General features: G+C 49.5%; 1 protein-coding gene across 1 annotated transcript; it reads left to right on the top strand.

The window, feature by feature from the left end:
• The first annotated feature begins 496 nt into the window (after window positions 1-496).
• On the top strand, window positions 497-9,660 carry SEC61A1 (SEC61 translocon subunit alpha 1). Its single transcript, XM_075321510.1, has 12 exons — window positions 497-658; window positions 4,770-4,837; window positions 5,053-5,118; window positions 5,349-5,427; window positions 5,567-5,698; window positions 6,388-6,497; window positions 6,584-6,737; window positions 6,829-6,989; window positions 7,951-8,148; window positions 8,264-8,455; window positions 8,541-8,617; window positions 9,004-9,660. Exons 1-12 carry the CDS (start codon window positions 652-654, stop codon window positions 9,188-9,190), a joined length of 1,431 nt encoding a protein of 476 aa, XP_075177625.1. The 5' UTR covers window positions 497-651; the 3' UTR covers window positions 9,191-9,660.
• Window positions 9,661-17,612: the final 7,952 nt, after the last annotated feature.

Raw genomic sequence — 17,612 nt, 5'->3', positions numbered from 1 at the left:
TTTGTAAGGTATGGGCACATTCCTCTCCCCAGCTCCCCTCAAAGGCCCCTCCTAGACACCAGCCCCACCACACAGCCAGAAACAAACAGTACAGACGTGTTCTTTCTGTCTTGCCCTAACCCAAAATGGCCGCTTCCCTCCAGGATGATGACGACTCCCAACCAACCAATCACAGAAGCGCTAGTCAGCGCTTTTCGACACAGCCCATAAGCCTAGAACGGAAATGACGTCACTGGCGCAGGCCGCCATCTTGGAAACTGGCATTTAAAAATTGCAAACCGCTCTTTAGACAGCATTAAAAACTCCCTCAGCCAGACTCCCAGCTCACAGGTTCCTTTTTGTCGACTAAGAAATCACCGAATTATTCGCTCATGTCTCCTAGGGAATAAGATATGCTTCCATTCAGATGTTTGTTTGCCAGTAGTGAACATGGCCGACTCGCCGCCCTGCTGTGGAATGCCGCTGAGCGTGGCAGGAAGCGGAAGTGCCCCGGGATTTCTCTCTTCCGGTGACTGACGTGTGGTGAGCGCTGTGCGGTGACGTGTCGGGAGCTTCTTCTGCGCTGAGAGCAGCGGCGGCCGGTCAGTCCGTCCGAGGAAGGAGAGGCGAGCAGCAGCACCGCGGCCCCAGCAGCCCCCGAGCACCGCGGCCATGGGCAGTGAGTATCCGCGGAACCGCACAGGAGGGGGGAGAAGAAGAGCGGCTCTGGCCGGGGCACGGGAGAGGGAAGGAAGGGGAGCGACCGCTCAAAGGCCACCGCCGCCATCTATAGAACATCACGTATATGTATAGACCGTGTGTATCCTACACAGGAGCCGAATACTGTGCGATATATACCACACACCCGTATTATACACACACAGTGGGAGCTCCATCCTATACAGACCACATATACCATGTATTTTTATACCACATATATACAGAAACATATACACACTGCAATACCCCATATACTATACATATATACACACACTGCAGTACCCCCCCACATACTATATATACACACACACACTGCAATACCCCATATACTATACATATATACACACACTGCAGTACCCCCCCACATACTATATATACACACACACACTGCAATACCCCATATACTATATATACATATATTACACTGCAGTACATCATATACACTATATATATATATATATATATATATATATATATATATACACACACACACTGCAATACCCCATATACTATACATAAATACACACACTGCAGTACCCCCCCACATACTATATATACACACACACTGCAATACCCCATATACTATACATAAATACACACACTGCAGTACCCCCCCACATACTATATATACACACACACTGCAATACCCCATATACTATATATACATATATTACACTGCAGTACATCATATACACTATATATATATATATATATATATATATATATATATATATATATATATATATATATATATATATATATATACACACACACTGCAGTACCCCATATATTAAATAGGGGATAGATATATATAATCTATATCAGTATCACACTCACTTGCCCAGAATTTTATATGCTGCAGTACCCCATATAGTATACACACAGGGCAGACATTAAATGTTTCATTTATATATTGTGTGTAACGTGTATACACAGAGGAAGCTGTATACTGCTGTTTGTGTGTGTGTGTGTGTGTATATATATATATATATATATATATATGTATATATATATATATATATATGTGTGTGTGTGTAATATTTACACACATTGTGTAATATATACCATGTAGTGATATACCACATATATAAAGAGATAATGAGGAAGCTGTATACTATGTATGTCTATATCATGTGTGTCCTATGTATAGTATGAATGAGAGACATATATTCACAAGCCCAATACATAGTATATAGTGTCTGTGTGTATACATTACACTGGTTTCCTGTATCACATATGTACATATATTGGGAGCCATATCTTATACACTTGCATACTGTGCATTGATATACAACACATATATACAGAGGTGATCGTATTGTGTACTTGTATTGTACACATACAGTGGGTCTTTTCTTTTATTATACACTTGCATCGTGTATTGGTGTTCCACATATATACTGAGGAAGCTGATTACTGTGTGATGTGTGTGTGTATGTATATGTATATAATATATATATATATATATATATATATATATACAGTATATGTGCTCTGTATACTATCACAGTCTTACACATACTTCTATATTCTGTACACTGTATTCACATCACACAGGATATATATATAATTTACATCCAAATTCTTTTTTTATTCTGAATCTGAAAGAGCTGACAACTTTTTTTTTGCAACTTTTCTGAGAAAAGAAGTTTCCCTTTCTCTCTTTCTAAAATCATTCCTGTTGGTAGGGATCATTGCACATCTTAATTGCAGCAATGTAGAATCCAGAAAAAAAATCTTAAAGGGAACCTGTCACCACTTTTTTGGCGTATAAGCTGCGGCCACCACCACCGGGCTCTTATATGCACCATTCTAACATACTGTATATAAGAGCCCAGGCCGCTGTGTATAACATAAAAAACACTTTAAAATACTCACCTAACGGTCGTGTGGTGGGCCTTATGGGCGTCTCCGGTGCCGGCGCCTCCTCTTTTGGCCATCTTCGTCCTCTTTCTGAAGCCTGTGTGCATGACACATCTACGTCATTCACACTCGCTGGTCCTGCGCAGGCGCACTACAATGCTTTGATCTGCGCTGCTCAGGACCTGAATGCCGGCGAGTGTGGATGACGTCGGACGTGTCATGCACCGCGGCTAGAGAAGGAGAACGAAGATGGACAATAGAGGTGGCGCCGGAGAACGGAGACGCCCATATGGCCCAATGTGCGACCGTTAGGTAAGTATTATAAAGTGTTTTTTATGTTATACCCCCGGCCTGGGCCCTTTTATACATCTTGTTAGAATGCTGTATATAAGAGCCCAGTGGTGATGCCCGCAGCTTATAGCCAAAAAAAGTGGTGACAGGTTCCCTTTAAAGGAGTAGTTCGCTCTAATAAGAGAATTTGACAGTCCCTCCAGATGGGGATCACACACTCGTGATTCCCAATGCCGGCCGTGGTCACATGGCTTTATTTGCAGTCTTGCGCCAAATAGATTCATCTTCCCGTTCTTGATGTTTTAGTGGAGGAGTTGTTTGTATGACGTGTGACCACAAGTATGCAAATCACAAACGTGGTCACATGGCCAGGACCCACGCGGGATCGTGGCAGTGTTCACATCACATGCCTTATCTTCATGGCGATCGCTATAAAGCTGGAGCCATGGCCTTTATAAAATGCTGAGTGATTGTCCATTTCTCAATTACACCTTCTGTGTTGTCGCTCTGGTATTCCTGGAATACGTCATTCTGTCTGTTCAGACTGATGCAACAAACGTCCGTCTGTCCAGACATGAGTACTGATTAGAGATGCGCGTGGGTTGATACTTAGGACTCTGGTCCAGGTCAGTAGTTCCCGGCAGCCGTACGGGCAGCCAGCAAATCTTACATCCGACATGTCCATCTCAGCTTTTGCTCTCTGAGGGCTGGCATGGCGTCATCTGTGCTTCAAATGCTGGGTTAAAGCTTCACAGCCAAGGCCAGCGGCTCTAGAGGCTCAGGTCAGAATGGGGTAGACAACATGGGTAGCCGGTGTGATCCGTGCCCACACTCTGTCCGCCAACACATGGCATATGAGGGTGTGGTGCATTGTGACCCTGCGGGGCACAAGATTTAAGAAGAGCAATGGAAATGGCAAAGATATTATTGGGAGAACAAGAAAGCTGCACTCGAATTACACAGAAGTTGCTTCAGGTCACTGTTGGCAAACTTCACCCCAATAGTCCTCCTGCCTCTGCAACCTTGTGTTAGGATGCATCTGTGCGGTGAAGAGGCCGATGATCTCCGATCATTCCTGCATGTATGGGCGATGCAGAAATATGTGCACGTGCCCCCAGGCCGAGTAATGTCATCCATTGTCAGTGCCCATAATATACTTAAAGGGAAACTGTTACCATTTTTTTACCCTATAAGCTGCGGCCACCACCACTCTTATATACAGCATTCTAACATGCTGTATATAAGAGCCCAGGCCGCTGTGTAGAACATAAAAAACACTTTATAATACTCACCTAAACCAGTTGCTGTGGTGGAGGTGGCTCAGATGGGCGTTTTCGTTCTCTCGTGCCAGTGCCTCCTCTTTCGGCATGTTAGAATGCTGTATATAAGAGCTCACTGGAGGTGGCCGCAGCTTATAGGGCAAAAAAGTGGTGACATGTTCCCTTTAAGCATCAAAAATCCTGCATTGCCCAACATCTCCTAACCTCGGCTGAGAGCACCTAGGAAGGAGTAAGCAGCAGCTGGAGATCTCTGGAAAGAGGCTCATCTCCCATAAAAACCAAGGATCACGCATGTTGAACTTTGTCATGCCCGATCCTTCCATCCCTGGTATTTCCAGTCTAAGGAGAGTTAGGACCAGTCCCCCCTCCCCCCAGAATAACTGTTTAGCTAACGTTCATCCTCCAGTGTCGCCCACTACTCTCAGTGCCCATCGGTCCACACTTCTGCTAATGTTTGATCTCTGCAAACCAGTCTAATGTTACGGATGGGTTATTAGTGTCAGCGAGGAGGGCGATGCACACAGTGACGTGCGGAGGAGATCCTAAGGAGTTATCTTGACACTGAAGAAGATAATCAAATTAAATATTAATATTATTAAGTCATTAAAACTTTATATTTTTCTTCTCTCTCAACAGTCAAATTTCTTGAAGTAATTAAGCCGTTCTGTGCGATATTGCCAGAAATCCAAAAGCCAGAAAGAAAGGTAAGAAGACAGTGTGCACTACAAGTCCCATCATTGCCAGTGTGGCTTGTGGACTCCCCTGTCCCCATACATCAGTAGTAGCTCACCAAATCCTACTGTCGGGGAATCCTGGGTTTTATTGTGCTGAGAACGAGGCGCCACATCACAGCTTTGTGTTTGCACAGGATTTTTTATGACTTGTACAAATATTTTTTGGATTTTTTTTCACTCTCTAGATCCAATTTAAAGAAAAAGTATTATGGACGGCGATCACCCTATTCATCTTCTTGGTATGCTGCCAGGTAAGCACAGCAGGTTATTGCTTGGACCTGTTCCCTACCACATTGTATTTACCCATTGGGATAGGGCTATATTGCGATGGAGCGTCCCCTGCCCTGCAGTGGCGGGATGTGGTACTGCAGCTCGGGCGCATTCGCTGGAGTTGTAGCATGGCCGTGTGAGGGGCTGGGGCGCTCCAGTAATTTCTGGTTGTAATGACCTTTGTTTTTAAAAATTCTTTTTGCTCTTTCAGATTCCTCTCTTTGGTATCATGTCCTCAGACTCTGCGGATCCCTTTTACTGGATGAGAGTGATCCTGGCTTCCAACAGAGGTAAGATGAGAGCGATGGTCCTGTGCAGAGAATAATCTTTGCTGATGGGATTTCGGCTCCCCGGGCTCCTAATATATAACCGTACTGGTCGGTGTCCTATAAAAGACCTGCACTGATTCTGAGATTGATATTTTTTTAGGTACCTTGATGGAGTTGGGCATCTCTCCCATCGTCACCTCCGGTCTCATCATGCAGCTCCTGGCCGGTGCCAAGATCATTGAGGTTGGAGACACGCCAAAAGATCGAGCCTTGTTCAACGGAGCACAGAAACGTAAGAAACATCCAGCTACTAAAGTTTTTAATCTGAGTCATACTTTTTGTGGCCTTTGCCATAAGTGTATGCGCCCACGATCAGGACTTGATAAGTTCAGAACGCAGCGAGTCCTGACCGGGGAAGCCGCGCGTCTCCTTCACAGGAGACCCACGATCAGGGTTCAGTGCGCTGCGTTCTCCTGCTTGTGTTCTCCCTACGGAGGATGCAGGCAATTCTGCAGCAAACAATTGACATGCTGCGGTCTGGAAAGCTGCACCGCAGGTCAGTGTTTGCTGCGGAAAAAAAAGCACAGTGAGCACGGGATTTATAGAAATCCCATCCACTGTGCTTGTACTGTACACCGCAGTGTTATGGACGCCGCTGACGTATGCTGCCTCCAAACCGCTGCAAATACTGATCGTTGGCATGCACCCTTATTCAGACCAGTGGTAACGGCATTGTGCAGCAATGAAGAGGCCCCACCGCCTGCCCAAGTGCTGCTGCCCCTTCCAATAGCTGACGGGCATGGCTGCCACATGGTCTGACCAGATTTGATGGCCCATTATAGAATCCTGGATGGGCCACATTTGTATCAGGCGTCGTTTTGGGTTGTCCACAATGTAGAGATACATCCATCCATAGCATGTAGAATAAATCCTCCACTGCCGTATGGACAATAATGCCGGATATTCCTCCCCTTCCTCCAGTGTTCGGGATGATCATCACCATCGGTCAGGCCATTGTATACGTCATGACGGGCATGTATGGAGATCCCTCTGAGATGGGTGCTGGCATCTGTCTGCTCATCACTATCCAGGTAATTAATTGTATAGGACCCCGTACACACGTTACTGTATGTTCCCTGTTACCGTGGAGTGATCAGAGTTTACATTTCACCTCCAGCTCTTTGTCGCCGGTCTCATTGTTTTACTCTTGGATGAGCTGCTACAGAAGGGCTACGGTCTGGGATCCGGTATATCTCTCTTCATTGCTACGAATATCTGTGAGACCATTGTATGGAAAGCCTTCAGCCCCACCACAGTGAACACTGGCAGAGGTAGGAGCGGAGACGAGAGTGGCAGCGTGCCCACAGCGAGCGCCGATCATACTAAACTCACACGGATGCATCTGCTTCTTCTGAATTGCAGGCACAGAGTTCGAGGGAGCCATCATCGCTCTGTTCCACCTGCTCGCCACTCGTACCGATAAGGTCCGCGCTCTCCGGGAAGCCTTTTACCGACAAAACCTGCCCAACCTGATGAATCTGATTGCCACCATCTTCGTCTTCGCCGTGGTTATATACTTCCAGGTGCGCAGATGATAAATGAGGATTGCAGCCTTTCTATGTGCAATCTGTAGTGTGGGGGGCGCTCATCATAGGTTCATATTAGGCCCCCATTAATACATAGACAAACTCAGCCTTGGTTAAGGAATAAATGGGTGAACAGCCGTAACGTGGTACCTCAAAATAAGGATACATACCACCACCCACTATTCATATAAATACATGGATATACTGATCCAAGATTAGGCTATGTGCACACGTGTGCGTATTACATGCAGTTACGCTGCGTTCTGCACCGCAGCGTAACTGCCTGCGTCCCCTGCACAGTCTGGAGATTGTGCAGGAGCCGCGCGCACGTGGCATATTAGAACGCAGCGATTCGGCTGCTGCCCGAATCGCTGCATTCTAAGAAGTGACATGTCACTCCTTCCGTGCGGTTTGCATGCTGTCTATAGGGAGAGGCTGCATGCAGAGCGCACGTTCTCTGCCGGCACCATGCGCTTCAGAACGGAGCTTTTCAGCTGCGCTCTGAAGCCCACCTTTTAGGTGCGGTGCAGAGCGCACACGTGCGCACATAGCCTAAAACATAAACAACCAATTCACAAAAAAGGATCAGAAACACATTATAAAATCAATAATCTTTATTTGAATACATGTAAAAAGAAGAAAATAGGGTGCAGTAACAGAGAAGGTACACTAGGCGGCATACCAGAACAGCAGATATATGTAGGTGCCAAATTATAAAGCCAAGAGTAAAGGTCCAATCACAGGTTCTATAGTACACACAGTGTGATTATCCTTGGTAAAGTGTCCCTGTGATATAAATAGGCTAGCATATAAATTAATTGATAAACTGCACCTACTTACTGCTGGAATGGCGCCATGTCCCATCCAATGCACGTTTCAGTAACAGTGGTTTTTTTTTTTTGGGGGGGGAGGGGGGTTTCCACTATTAATACATGTCACCTTTCTTCCATTATGTCAGGGCTTCAGAGTGGACCTACCCATCAAGTCTGCCCGGTATCGCGGACAGTACAACACATACCCTATAAAGCTGTTCTACACCTCCAACATCCCCATCATCCTGCAGTCGGCTTTGGTCTCCAACCTGTACGTCATCTCTCAGATGTTGTCTGCCCGATTCAGCGGTAACCTGCTCGTCAACCTCCTGGGGACGTGGTCTGTGAGTATCCATCTGTATACGCCGACATTATAAACCTGGCCAGAATTATTTCACCAGACTGATAGGTTATCAGAGCAGGGGTACATACGTTCTAACCTTGCCTCCTTATGTTTAGGACACCTCCACGGGAGGACCTGCCCGAGCCTATCCCGTCGGAGGACTATGTTATTACCTCTCTCCGCCGGAGTCGTTCGGTTCTGTGTTGGACGATCCGGTTCATGCGGTAGTTTACATCGTGTTCATGTTGGGCTCCTGCGCTTTCTTCTCCAAAACCTGGATTGAAGTATCTGGTTCTTCAGCGAAGGACGTAAGTGTCGGCCCCGGCGGCTTCACACCCTGCTTGCGCCTCTGTCTCTTATGCTGAGTTTAATTGACGTCCGTATTGTCTGCAGGTCGCAAAGCAGCTGAAAGAGCAGCAGATGGTGATGAGAGGGCACCGAGAGACGTCCATGGTGCACGAGCTGAACAGGTGAGAAGGGTATCCAACACATGAAGCATCGTGCACGGGTCCCAATAATGTAGAATATGATACTTACTGGGCATTGCAACATTCGCCTAATATCTGATCTCATTGGTGTGTACCTACTTTACCATTCGGTGGTCCGTGCTCCCCAGCAGTGACGTGTCATGCACTGGATGTAGCAATGATGCCACCACTTTTGCCCACTTATATCTGTACTTAGCCCTATCTGTAGATAGTGGATGCAGAAGTCCCCTAGGTGACCGGATCATTGCGCCAAAACCATTGCTGGTGGACTCCCTACTGTCATGGACTGTTTTCTATAAATTTCTACAGTGTACTGATACCAGGTATTGGACTTTACTAACCTGCAGTCTTTTCTTGCCCCCCTCTAGGTACATCCCTACAGCCGCTGCCTTTGGTGGTCTATGTATCGGAGCGCTCTCTGTCCTTGCAGACTTCCTGGGTGCCATCGGCTCTGGGACTGGTATCCTCTTGGCCGTCACAATTATCTATCAATACTTTGAGATCTTCGTCAAGGAGCAAAGCGAGGTTGGAAGCATGGGCGCCCTTCTCTTCTAGCACCATCAAGATATATATATTTTTTCTTTAAGAGGTCATTCTACAGACCTGAGATGTGAGCTGATTATGTGACTCGGAAAACTCCGTTGTAAGTGTGTGTTCAGGGACCCGAGTGGGTCGGACACATCACTGAGTCGCTGTCCGTTCACCAGTGACGTCCTCAGACAAAAATCCGGTTATGTTCTTTTTTTTTGCCTTTTTACCAATTTTGGCCCATTTTTATAAAGGTGTGGACAATGTGTAAGAACATTTTTTTTTTTTTTTTTTTTTCTCCCTTCCTCCAAGAAACACATTTTAATTTTCTCAGTTTTGAGCATGTATCCAAACCGGGCTTCTTATCTATATTAAGTCTTTCCTTAGAGACTTAAGTCCTCCAGTCAGTTGTTGCATCTGTACAGAGTTTGGAGAAGAACTTATGGGTATTATCAGTCATTATAATTTTTTTTTTTCAATAAAACCTTTGAAAATAATTTGTTCTAAGTTTTTATTAATAATTTGTTGGATCTCATTACTTCACTCGGCTCTATAGGAGTCAGTTGTGTAATTTCTGTAGTCTAAGGCTATGTGCCCACGGGAGCTTGCTTCTGTGGATTTTGCCGCGGAAAACCTGCGGATTTAACTGGATTTCTTCGGCGCTCCATTGGGAGACCCAGACGATTGGGTGTATAGCTACTGCCTCCGGAGGCCACACAAAGTATTACACTAAAAAGTGTAAGGCCCCTCCCCTTCTGCATATACACCCCCCGTGGGATCACGGGCTCCTCAGTTTTATGCTTTGCGAAGGAGGTCAGACATCCACGCATGGCTCCACTGTTTAGTCAGCAGCAGCTGCTGACTATGTCGGATGGAAGAAAAGAGGGCCCATACTAGGGCCCCCAGCATGCTCCCTTCTCACCCCACTTTTGTCGGCGGTGTTTGTTAAGGTTGAGGTACCCATTGCGGGTACGGAGGCTGGAGCCCACATGCTGCTTTCCTTCCCCATCCCCCTGAGGGCTCTGGGTGAAGTGGGATCTTACCGGCCTCCAGGCTCTGAGGCCGGGCTCCATCCACAGACCCGGAGATCCTGCTGGAATGGAGCTGAGTATCGTCAGGGACAAGGCCCTGCAACGTTAAGGTACTCTGTGTCCCCGTACAGACCACGCACACACACACCAGCATGCTGGGTGTGTTAGTGCGCCGGGGACAACAGCGCTGCGCGCTGGGGCTATACTCACTGCAGCTTAGCTGAGTGAGTTAATGTGTGGGAAACTGCCGCGCCGGCCGCTGCTAGAAGCTGCGTCGCGGATGAGACTTGTGGTGCGCCGGGGACTTCCGCGCTGACCGTGCTTTTACGACGGCAGCGCTTATAAATCGAGTCCCCGGCTTTTGCGGCCTAGTTTCGTTTCCTTCCCGCCCCCGGGCCTGCCAGTCAGGGAAGGGGCGGGACGCTGTACAGTGGTCAGCACCGAGGGCTGGAGTCTTATTTACATACTCCAGCCCCCTCACTGGGCACAGTGGGACGCCAGTTTCCCGCTCGTTGTCTGGGGCACGCCCACGGCCCGCCCCTCTTCACAGGACGCCGGCAGCCATTCCTGCATGCAGTTTAAGCTGGAGAACGGACACAGGCTCTGGGAGACCCGGTCAGGGATTCTGGCGACCACACACCCGCTTATGCGGGCGGTAAGCAGCACCTTGGTGCTGACCCCACTAGTGCCCCAGTGTTTTGTGTACTTTATGCTTGTACCTATATTTGCACTGTACGGTCGCTTCTTGGCTAGATACCCCTGGATTGCTCTGAGGAGACAACAGCATGTCGTCCGCAGAAAAGCAAGGGTGCCAAGGCACAGGCTTTCTATACTGTCTGTACCGCATGTGAGGCTGTTTTACCGGCAGGTTCCACTAACCCCCATTGGGTAGAGTCTCTGCTAGTGGTGGCCCAGAGAGAGCCACCTGTGAAACTGTCCAGAGGACAGAGTTTGCAGTTTTTTGCGGATAAAATGTCTGGGATTATGACCAAGATTCTAGAAACTTGCAGTCCAGGCCGGTGACTCAGACAATGGGCACTGTTGAACAATGCCCCCCGGTCTCCCTCAGTTGGAACTAATACGTGCTCCAAGGGGGTCCCATACATCCCAGGCTGAAGGCTCTGCACGGACGACAGTCCCAGTCAGCCTAAGCGAGCTCGCTGGGAGAGACCCTCGACTTCACACACTAGTCAGGGTCTCAGCGAGAGGATTCTCTGTATGATGAGGCAGAGGTAGCTGATCAGGATTCTGATCCTGAGACCGCTTTCAATCTGGATGCTCCTAATAGTAACGCCATGGTGAACGATCTCATAGCGTCCATCAATAGACTGGTGGATATTTCTCCCTCAGCCCCTCCAGTGGAGGAGTCAGCTTCGCAGCAGGAGAAATTCCATTTCAGGTATCCCAAGCGTAAATTCAGTACTTTTTTGGGCCACTCTGACTTCAGAGAAGCAGTCCAGAAACACCACGCTTATCCAGACAAGCGTTTCTCCACACGTCTTAAGGATACACGTTATCCCTTTCCCCCTGACGTGGTCAAGCGCTGGACCCAGTGTCCAAAGGTGGATCCCCCAATCTCCAGGCTTGCGGCTAGATCCATAGTTGCAGTGGAAGATGGGACTTCACTTAAAGATGCCATTGTCAGACAGATGGACCTCTGGTTGAAATCTGTCTATGAAGCTATCGGCGTGTCGTTTGCTCCGGCATTCGCAGCCGTATGGGCGCTCCAAGCTATTTCAGCTGGTCTTGCGCAGGTGGACACTGGCACACGTATATCTGTGCCGCAGATGGCGTCCTTAACCTCGCATATGTTTGCATTGCGACTTACGCTATTAATGCTGTCCTGGACTCTACGAGCCGTACGTCAGTGGCGTCCGCCAACTCCGTGGTTTTTACGCAGAGCCTTGTGGTTAAGGGAATGGAAGGCAGATTCTGCTTCCAAAAAGTGTTTAACCAGTTTGCCATTATCTGGTGTCAGACTGTTTGGTGAGCGACTGGATGAAATCATTAAACAGTCCAAGGGTAAGGATTCTTCCTTAGGGTACCTTCACACTTAGCGATGCAGCAGCGATCCGACCAGCGATCTGACCTGGTCAGGATCGCTGCTGCATCGCTACATGGTCGCTGGTGAGCTGTCAAACAGGCAGATCTCACCAGCGACCACTGAACAGCCCCCAGCCAGCAGCGACGTGCAAGCGACGCTGCGCTTGCACGGAGCCGCCGACTGGAAGCTGCGGAGACTGGTAACTAAGGTAAACATCGGGTATGGTTACCCGATGTTTACATTATTAGTTACCAGCGCTGTGTGCAGAGAGCAGGGAGCCGCGCACACTGAGCGCTGGCTCCTTGCTCTCCTAGCTGCTGTACACATCGGGTTAATTAACCCGATGTGTAATGCAGCTACATGTGCAGAGAGCAAGGAGCCGCGCACACTGCTTAGCGCTGGCTCCTTGCTCTCCTAGCTGCTATACACATCGGGTTAATTAACCCGATGTGTACAGCAGCTACATGTGCAGAGAGCCGGAGCCGGCAGCACAGGCAGCGTGAGAGCTGCGGAGGCTGGTAACTAAGGTAAATATCGGGTAACCACCTTGGTTACCCGATGTTTATCTTGGTTACAAGCTTACCTCAGCTGTCAGACGCCGGCTCCTGCTCCCTGCTCGCTTCATTTGTCGCTCTCTCGCTGTCACACACAGCGATCTGTGTGTCACAGCGGGAGAGCGGCTTTGAAGAAAACGAACCAGGGCTGTGTGTAACGAGCAGCGATCTCGCAGCAGGGGCCAGATCGCTGCTCAGTGTCACACACAGCGAGATCGCTAATGAGGTCACTGCTGCGTCACAAAAAGCGTGACTCAGCAGCGATCTCGGCAGCGAGCTCGCTGTGTGTGAAGCACCCCTTACACCAGCCCAGATCAAACAAAACCCAACAGAGGAAAGGACAGTCGAGGTTTCGATCCTTTCCAGGCTCGGGCAGGTCCCAGTTTTCCTCGTCCATAAGGACTCAAAAGGCTCAGAGGGGCTCAGATTCCTGGCGGGCTCATTCACGCCCAAAGAAGGCAGCCGGAGGAACCGCTACCAAGGCGGTTTCCTCATGACTTTCAGCCCTCTCTCTCCGCATCCGCGGTCGGTGGCAGACTCTCCCGCTTTGGCGACATTTAGCTGCCACAGGTCAAAAACCGGTGGGTGAGAGACATTTTGTCTCACGTGTACAGGATAGAGTTCTGTTCTCGTCCTCCGGCTCGATTCTTCAGAACTTCCCCACCTCCCGACCGAGCCGATGCTCTTCTGCAGGCAGAAGGAGTGGTAATCGCTGTTCCTCTGCAGGAACAAGGTCACGGTTTTTACTCCAATCTGGTTGTGGTGCCAAAAAAGGACGGCTCTTTCCGTTCCGTTCTGGACCTATATCTGCTCAACACATGAAAACCAGGCGGTTCCGGATGGAATCCCTCCGCTCCGTCATTGCCTCAATGTCTCAAGGAGATTTCCTAGCATCAATAGACATCAGGATGCTTATCTCCACGTGCCGATTGCTCCAGAGCACCAGTGTTTGCTACGATTCGTTATAGAAGACGAGCATCTTCAGTTCGTAGCCCTGCCCTTCGGTCTGGCGACAGCCCCACGGGTTTTCACCAAGGTCATGGCAGCAGTGGTAGCAGTCCTGCACTCTCAGGGTCACTCTGTGATCCCTTACTTGGACGATCTACTTGTCAAGGCACCCTCTCAAGAGGCATGCCAACACAGCCTGAACGTTGCGCTGGAGACTCTCCAGAGTTTCGGGTGCATCATCAACTTTTCAAAGTTAATTCTGACCCCGACCCAATCGCTGAGATATCTTGGCATGGAGTTTCATACTCTCTTAGCGTTAGTGAAGCTTCCGCTGGACAAACAGCGTTCACTACAGACGGGGGTGCAGTCTCTCCTTCAAGGCCAGTCACACCCCTTAAGACGCCTCATGCACTTCTTAGCGAAGATGGTAGCAGCAATGGAGGCAGTCCCTTTCGCGCAGTTTCATCTGCGTCCACTGCAATGGGACATTCTCCGCCAATGGGATGGGAAGTCGACGTCCCTAGACAGGAACGTCTCCCTTTCTCAGACGGTCAAGGACTCTCTTCAGTGGTGACTTCTTCCCACCTCATTGTCAAAAGGAAAGTCCTTCCTACCCCCATCCTGGGCGGTGGTCACGACAGACGCGAGTCTGTCAGGGTGGGGAGCAGTCTTTCTCCACCACAGGGCTCAGGGTACGTGGACTCAGCAAGAGTCCACCCTTCAGATCAATGTTCTGGAAATCTGGGCAGTGTATCTTGCCCTGCAACCCTTCCAGCAGTGGCTGGAAGGCAAACAGATCCGAATTCAGTCGGACAACTCCACAGCGGTGGCATACATCAACCACCAAGGCGGAACACGCAGTCGGCAAGCCTCCCAGGCAGTCCGGCGGATTCGGATGTGGGTGGAAGACAGAGCATCCACCATATCCGCAGTTCACATCCCGGGCGTAGAAAACTGGGAAGCAGACTTCTTCAGTCGCCAGGGTATGGACGCAGGGGAATGGTCTCTGCACCCGGACGTGTTTCAGGAAATCTGTAGCCGCTGGGGGATGCCGGACGTCGACCTAATGGCGTCTCGGCACAACAACAAGGTCCTGATTTTCATGGCGCGGTCTCACGATCAAAGAGCTCTGGCGGCAGGCGCCTTAGTTCAGGATGGGTCGCAGTTCCAGCTACCCTATGTGTTTCCCCCTCTGGCACTGTTGCCCAGAGTGCTACGCAAGATCAGCTCCGATTGCCGCCGCGCCATCCTCGTCGCCCCAGACTGGCCGAGGAGGTCGTGGTACCCGGATCTGTGGCATCTCACGGTCGGCCAACCGTGGGCACTACCAGACCGGCCAGACTTACTGTCCCAAGGGCCGTTTTTTCTGTCTGAATTTTACGGCCCTGAACCTGACTGTGTGGCCATTGAGTCCTGGATCCTAGCGTCTTCAGGATTATCTCAAGACGTCATTGCCACCATGAGACGGGCTAGGAAGCCGACGTCTGCCAAGATCTACCACAGGACGTGGAAGATATTCTTATCTTAGTGCTCTGCTCAGGGAGTGTCTCCCTGGCCATTTGCATTGCCTACTTTTCTTTCCTTCCTGCTCTGGTTTGGAAAAAGGTTTGTCGCTCGGCTCCCTTAAAGGACAAGTCCCAGCGCTGTCTGTATTCTTTCAGAAGCGCCTAGCACGACTTCCTCAGGTACGCACGTTCCTGCAGGGGGTTTGTCACATTGTCCCTCCGTACAAGAGGCCGTTAGACCCATGGGATCTGAACAGGGTACTAATTGCTCTCCAGAAGCCGTCCTTCGAGCCTCTGAGGGATGTTTCACTTTCTCGACTTTCACAGAAAGTGGCCTTTCTGGTAGCGGTCACATCTCTTCGGAGAGTGTCCGAACTAGCAGCGCGGTCAGCCAAAGCTCCCTTCCTGGTGTTTCACCAAGACAAGGTAGTGCTGCGCCTGATTCCGGAGTTCTCCCTAAGGTGGTATCCCCCTTTCTTCTCAATCAGGATATCTCCTTACCTTCCTTTTGTCCTCATCCAGTTCATCGATATGAAATGGATTTGCATTTGTTGGATCTGGTGAGAGCACTCAGAATCTACATTTCCCGCACGGCGCCCCTGCGCCGCTCGGATGCGCTCTGTGTACTTGACTCTGGTCAGCGTAAAGGGTCGCAGGCTTCCAAATCCACCCTGGCTCGATGGATCAAGGAACCAATTCTTGAAGCCTACCGTTCTGCTGGGCTTCCGGTTCCATCAGGGCTGAAGGCCCATTCTACCAGAGCCGTGGGTGCGTCCTGGGCATTACGGCACCAGGCTACGGCTCAGCAGGTGTGCCAGGCAGCTACCTGGTCGAGTCTGCACACTTTCCCAAGCATTATCAGGTGCATACCTACGCTTAGGCGGATGCCAGCCTAGGTAGAAGAGTCCTGCAGGCGGCGGTTGCCTCCATGTAGGGAAGGGCTGTTTTACGGCCCTAACTTGAGGTATTAATTTACCCACCCAGGGACTGCTTTTGGACGTCCCAATCGTCTGGGTCTCCCAATGGAGCGCCGAAGAAGAAGGGAATTTTGTTACTTACCGTAAATTCCTTTTCTTCTAGCTCCAATTGGGAGACCCAGCACCCGCCCTGTTTCCTTCGGGATTTTTGTTTTTTTCGGGTACACATGTTGTTCATGTTGAATGGTTTCGGTTCTCCGATGTTCCTTCGGATTGAATTTGTTTAACCAGTTATTGGCTTTCCTCCTTCTTGCTTTTGCACTAAAACTGAGGAGCCCGTGATCCCACGGGGGGTGTATATGCAGAAGGGGAGGGGCCTTACACTTTTTAGTGTAATACTTTGTGTGGCCTCCGGAGGCAGTAGCTATACACCCAATCGTCTGGGTCTCCCAATTGGAGCTAGAAGAAAAGGAATTTACGGTAAGTAACAAAATTCCCTTCTTTCCAGATAAATCCGCAGGTTTTAGCATGTACAGACACTCCCCATGTTATCCTATGGGACATGGGGAGTGTCTGTGTCCACGCTGCGGAAAGTGCGGCTGCGGATGTCCCGCAGCCGCACGTAATTGCATGTCAATTATTCCTGCGGAAATCCCGACCCTCCGCTATGGAGATAGAGGCCGGGACGTCCGCAGGTAAATCGCATGAAAGTCCGCAGGTTTACCGCAGCTATATCGCTGTACTACCGCAGCTAAAAATAGCTGCGGATGCTGGCGGGCAGCTGCGGGAAACCTGCGGATACATCCGCAGGTGCGATCTCCCATGGGCACATGGCCTAAGGCTATGTGCCCATGGGACTCTGTACCCACGGATTTTGCCGTGGAAGACCTACAGATTTATCTGGATTTTCTAGATAAATCCGCAGGTTTCAGCATGTACAGACACTCCCCATGTTATTCTATGGGACATGGGGAGTGCTGTGTCCATGCTGCGGTATGTGCGGCTGCGGAATATGCTGCGGATGTCCCACAGCCGCACGTAACTGCTTGTCAATTATTCCTGCGGAAATCCCGCCCCTCCACTATGGAGATTGAGGCCGGGACTTCCGCAGGTAAGCCGCACGAATATCCGCAGGTTTACCGCAGCTATTTCGCTGAAATCCCGCAGCTATGTATAGCTGCGCATTCCGGGGATCAGCTGTGGGAAACCTGCAGATATATTTGTGGATACATAGCCTAAGGCTACTTTCACACATCAGTTTTTTTCCATAAGGCACAATCTGGGAAAAAAACGGATCCGGTGCCGGATCCGTTATATCCCCATTAATTTGTATTAGCGCCGGATTGTGCCTGATGGCCTTGCGTTGCATCCTGCTTTTGCCGGATCCGTCGTAATTGGCTAATGCGGCGGCCGGATGTAACGTCTCTTGTAACGTTTTTTGTCTGACAAA

This window comes from Anomaloglossus baeobatrachus, chromosome 8, assembly GCF_048569485.1.
Source record: "Anomaloglossus baeobatrachus isolate aAnoBae1 chromosome 8, aAnoBae1.hap1, whole genome shotgun sequence".
In the NCBI taxonomy this organism is placed as follows: Eukaryota; Metazoa; Chordata; class Amphibia; order Anura; family Aromobatidae; genus Anomaloglossus; species Anomaloglossus baeobatrachus.
Note: the sequence above shows the minus strand (reverse complement) of the source record. Positions and strands in the feature narration are given on the sequence as shown.

Bases quoted from the DNA above. Each gene is read 5' to 3' on its own strand.
- SEC61A1 (XM_075321510.1), top strand. The intron at 4,838-5,052 runs GTAAGAAGACAG...TTCACTCTCTAG, and splicing joins TCCAAAAGCCAGAAAGAAAG to ATCCAATTTAAAGAAAAAGT. The intron at 5,699-6,387 runs GTAAGAAACATC...CCCTTCCTCCAG, and splicing joins GTTCAACGGAGCACAGAAAC to TGTTCGGGATGATCATCACC.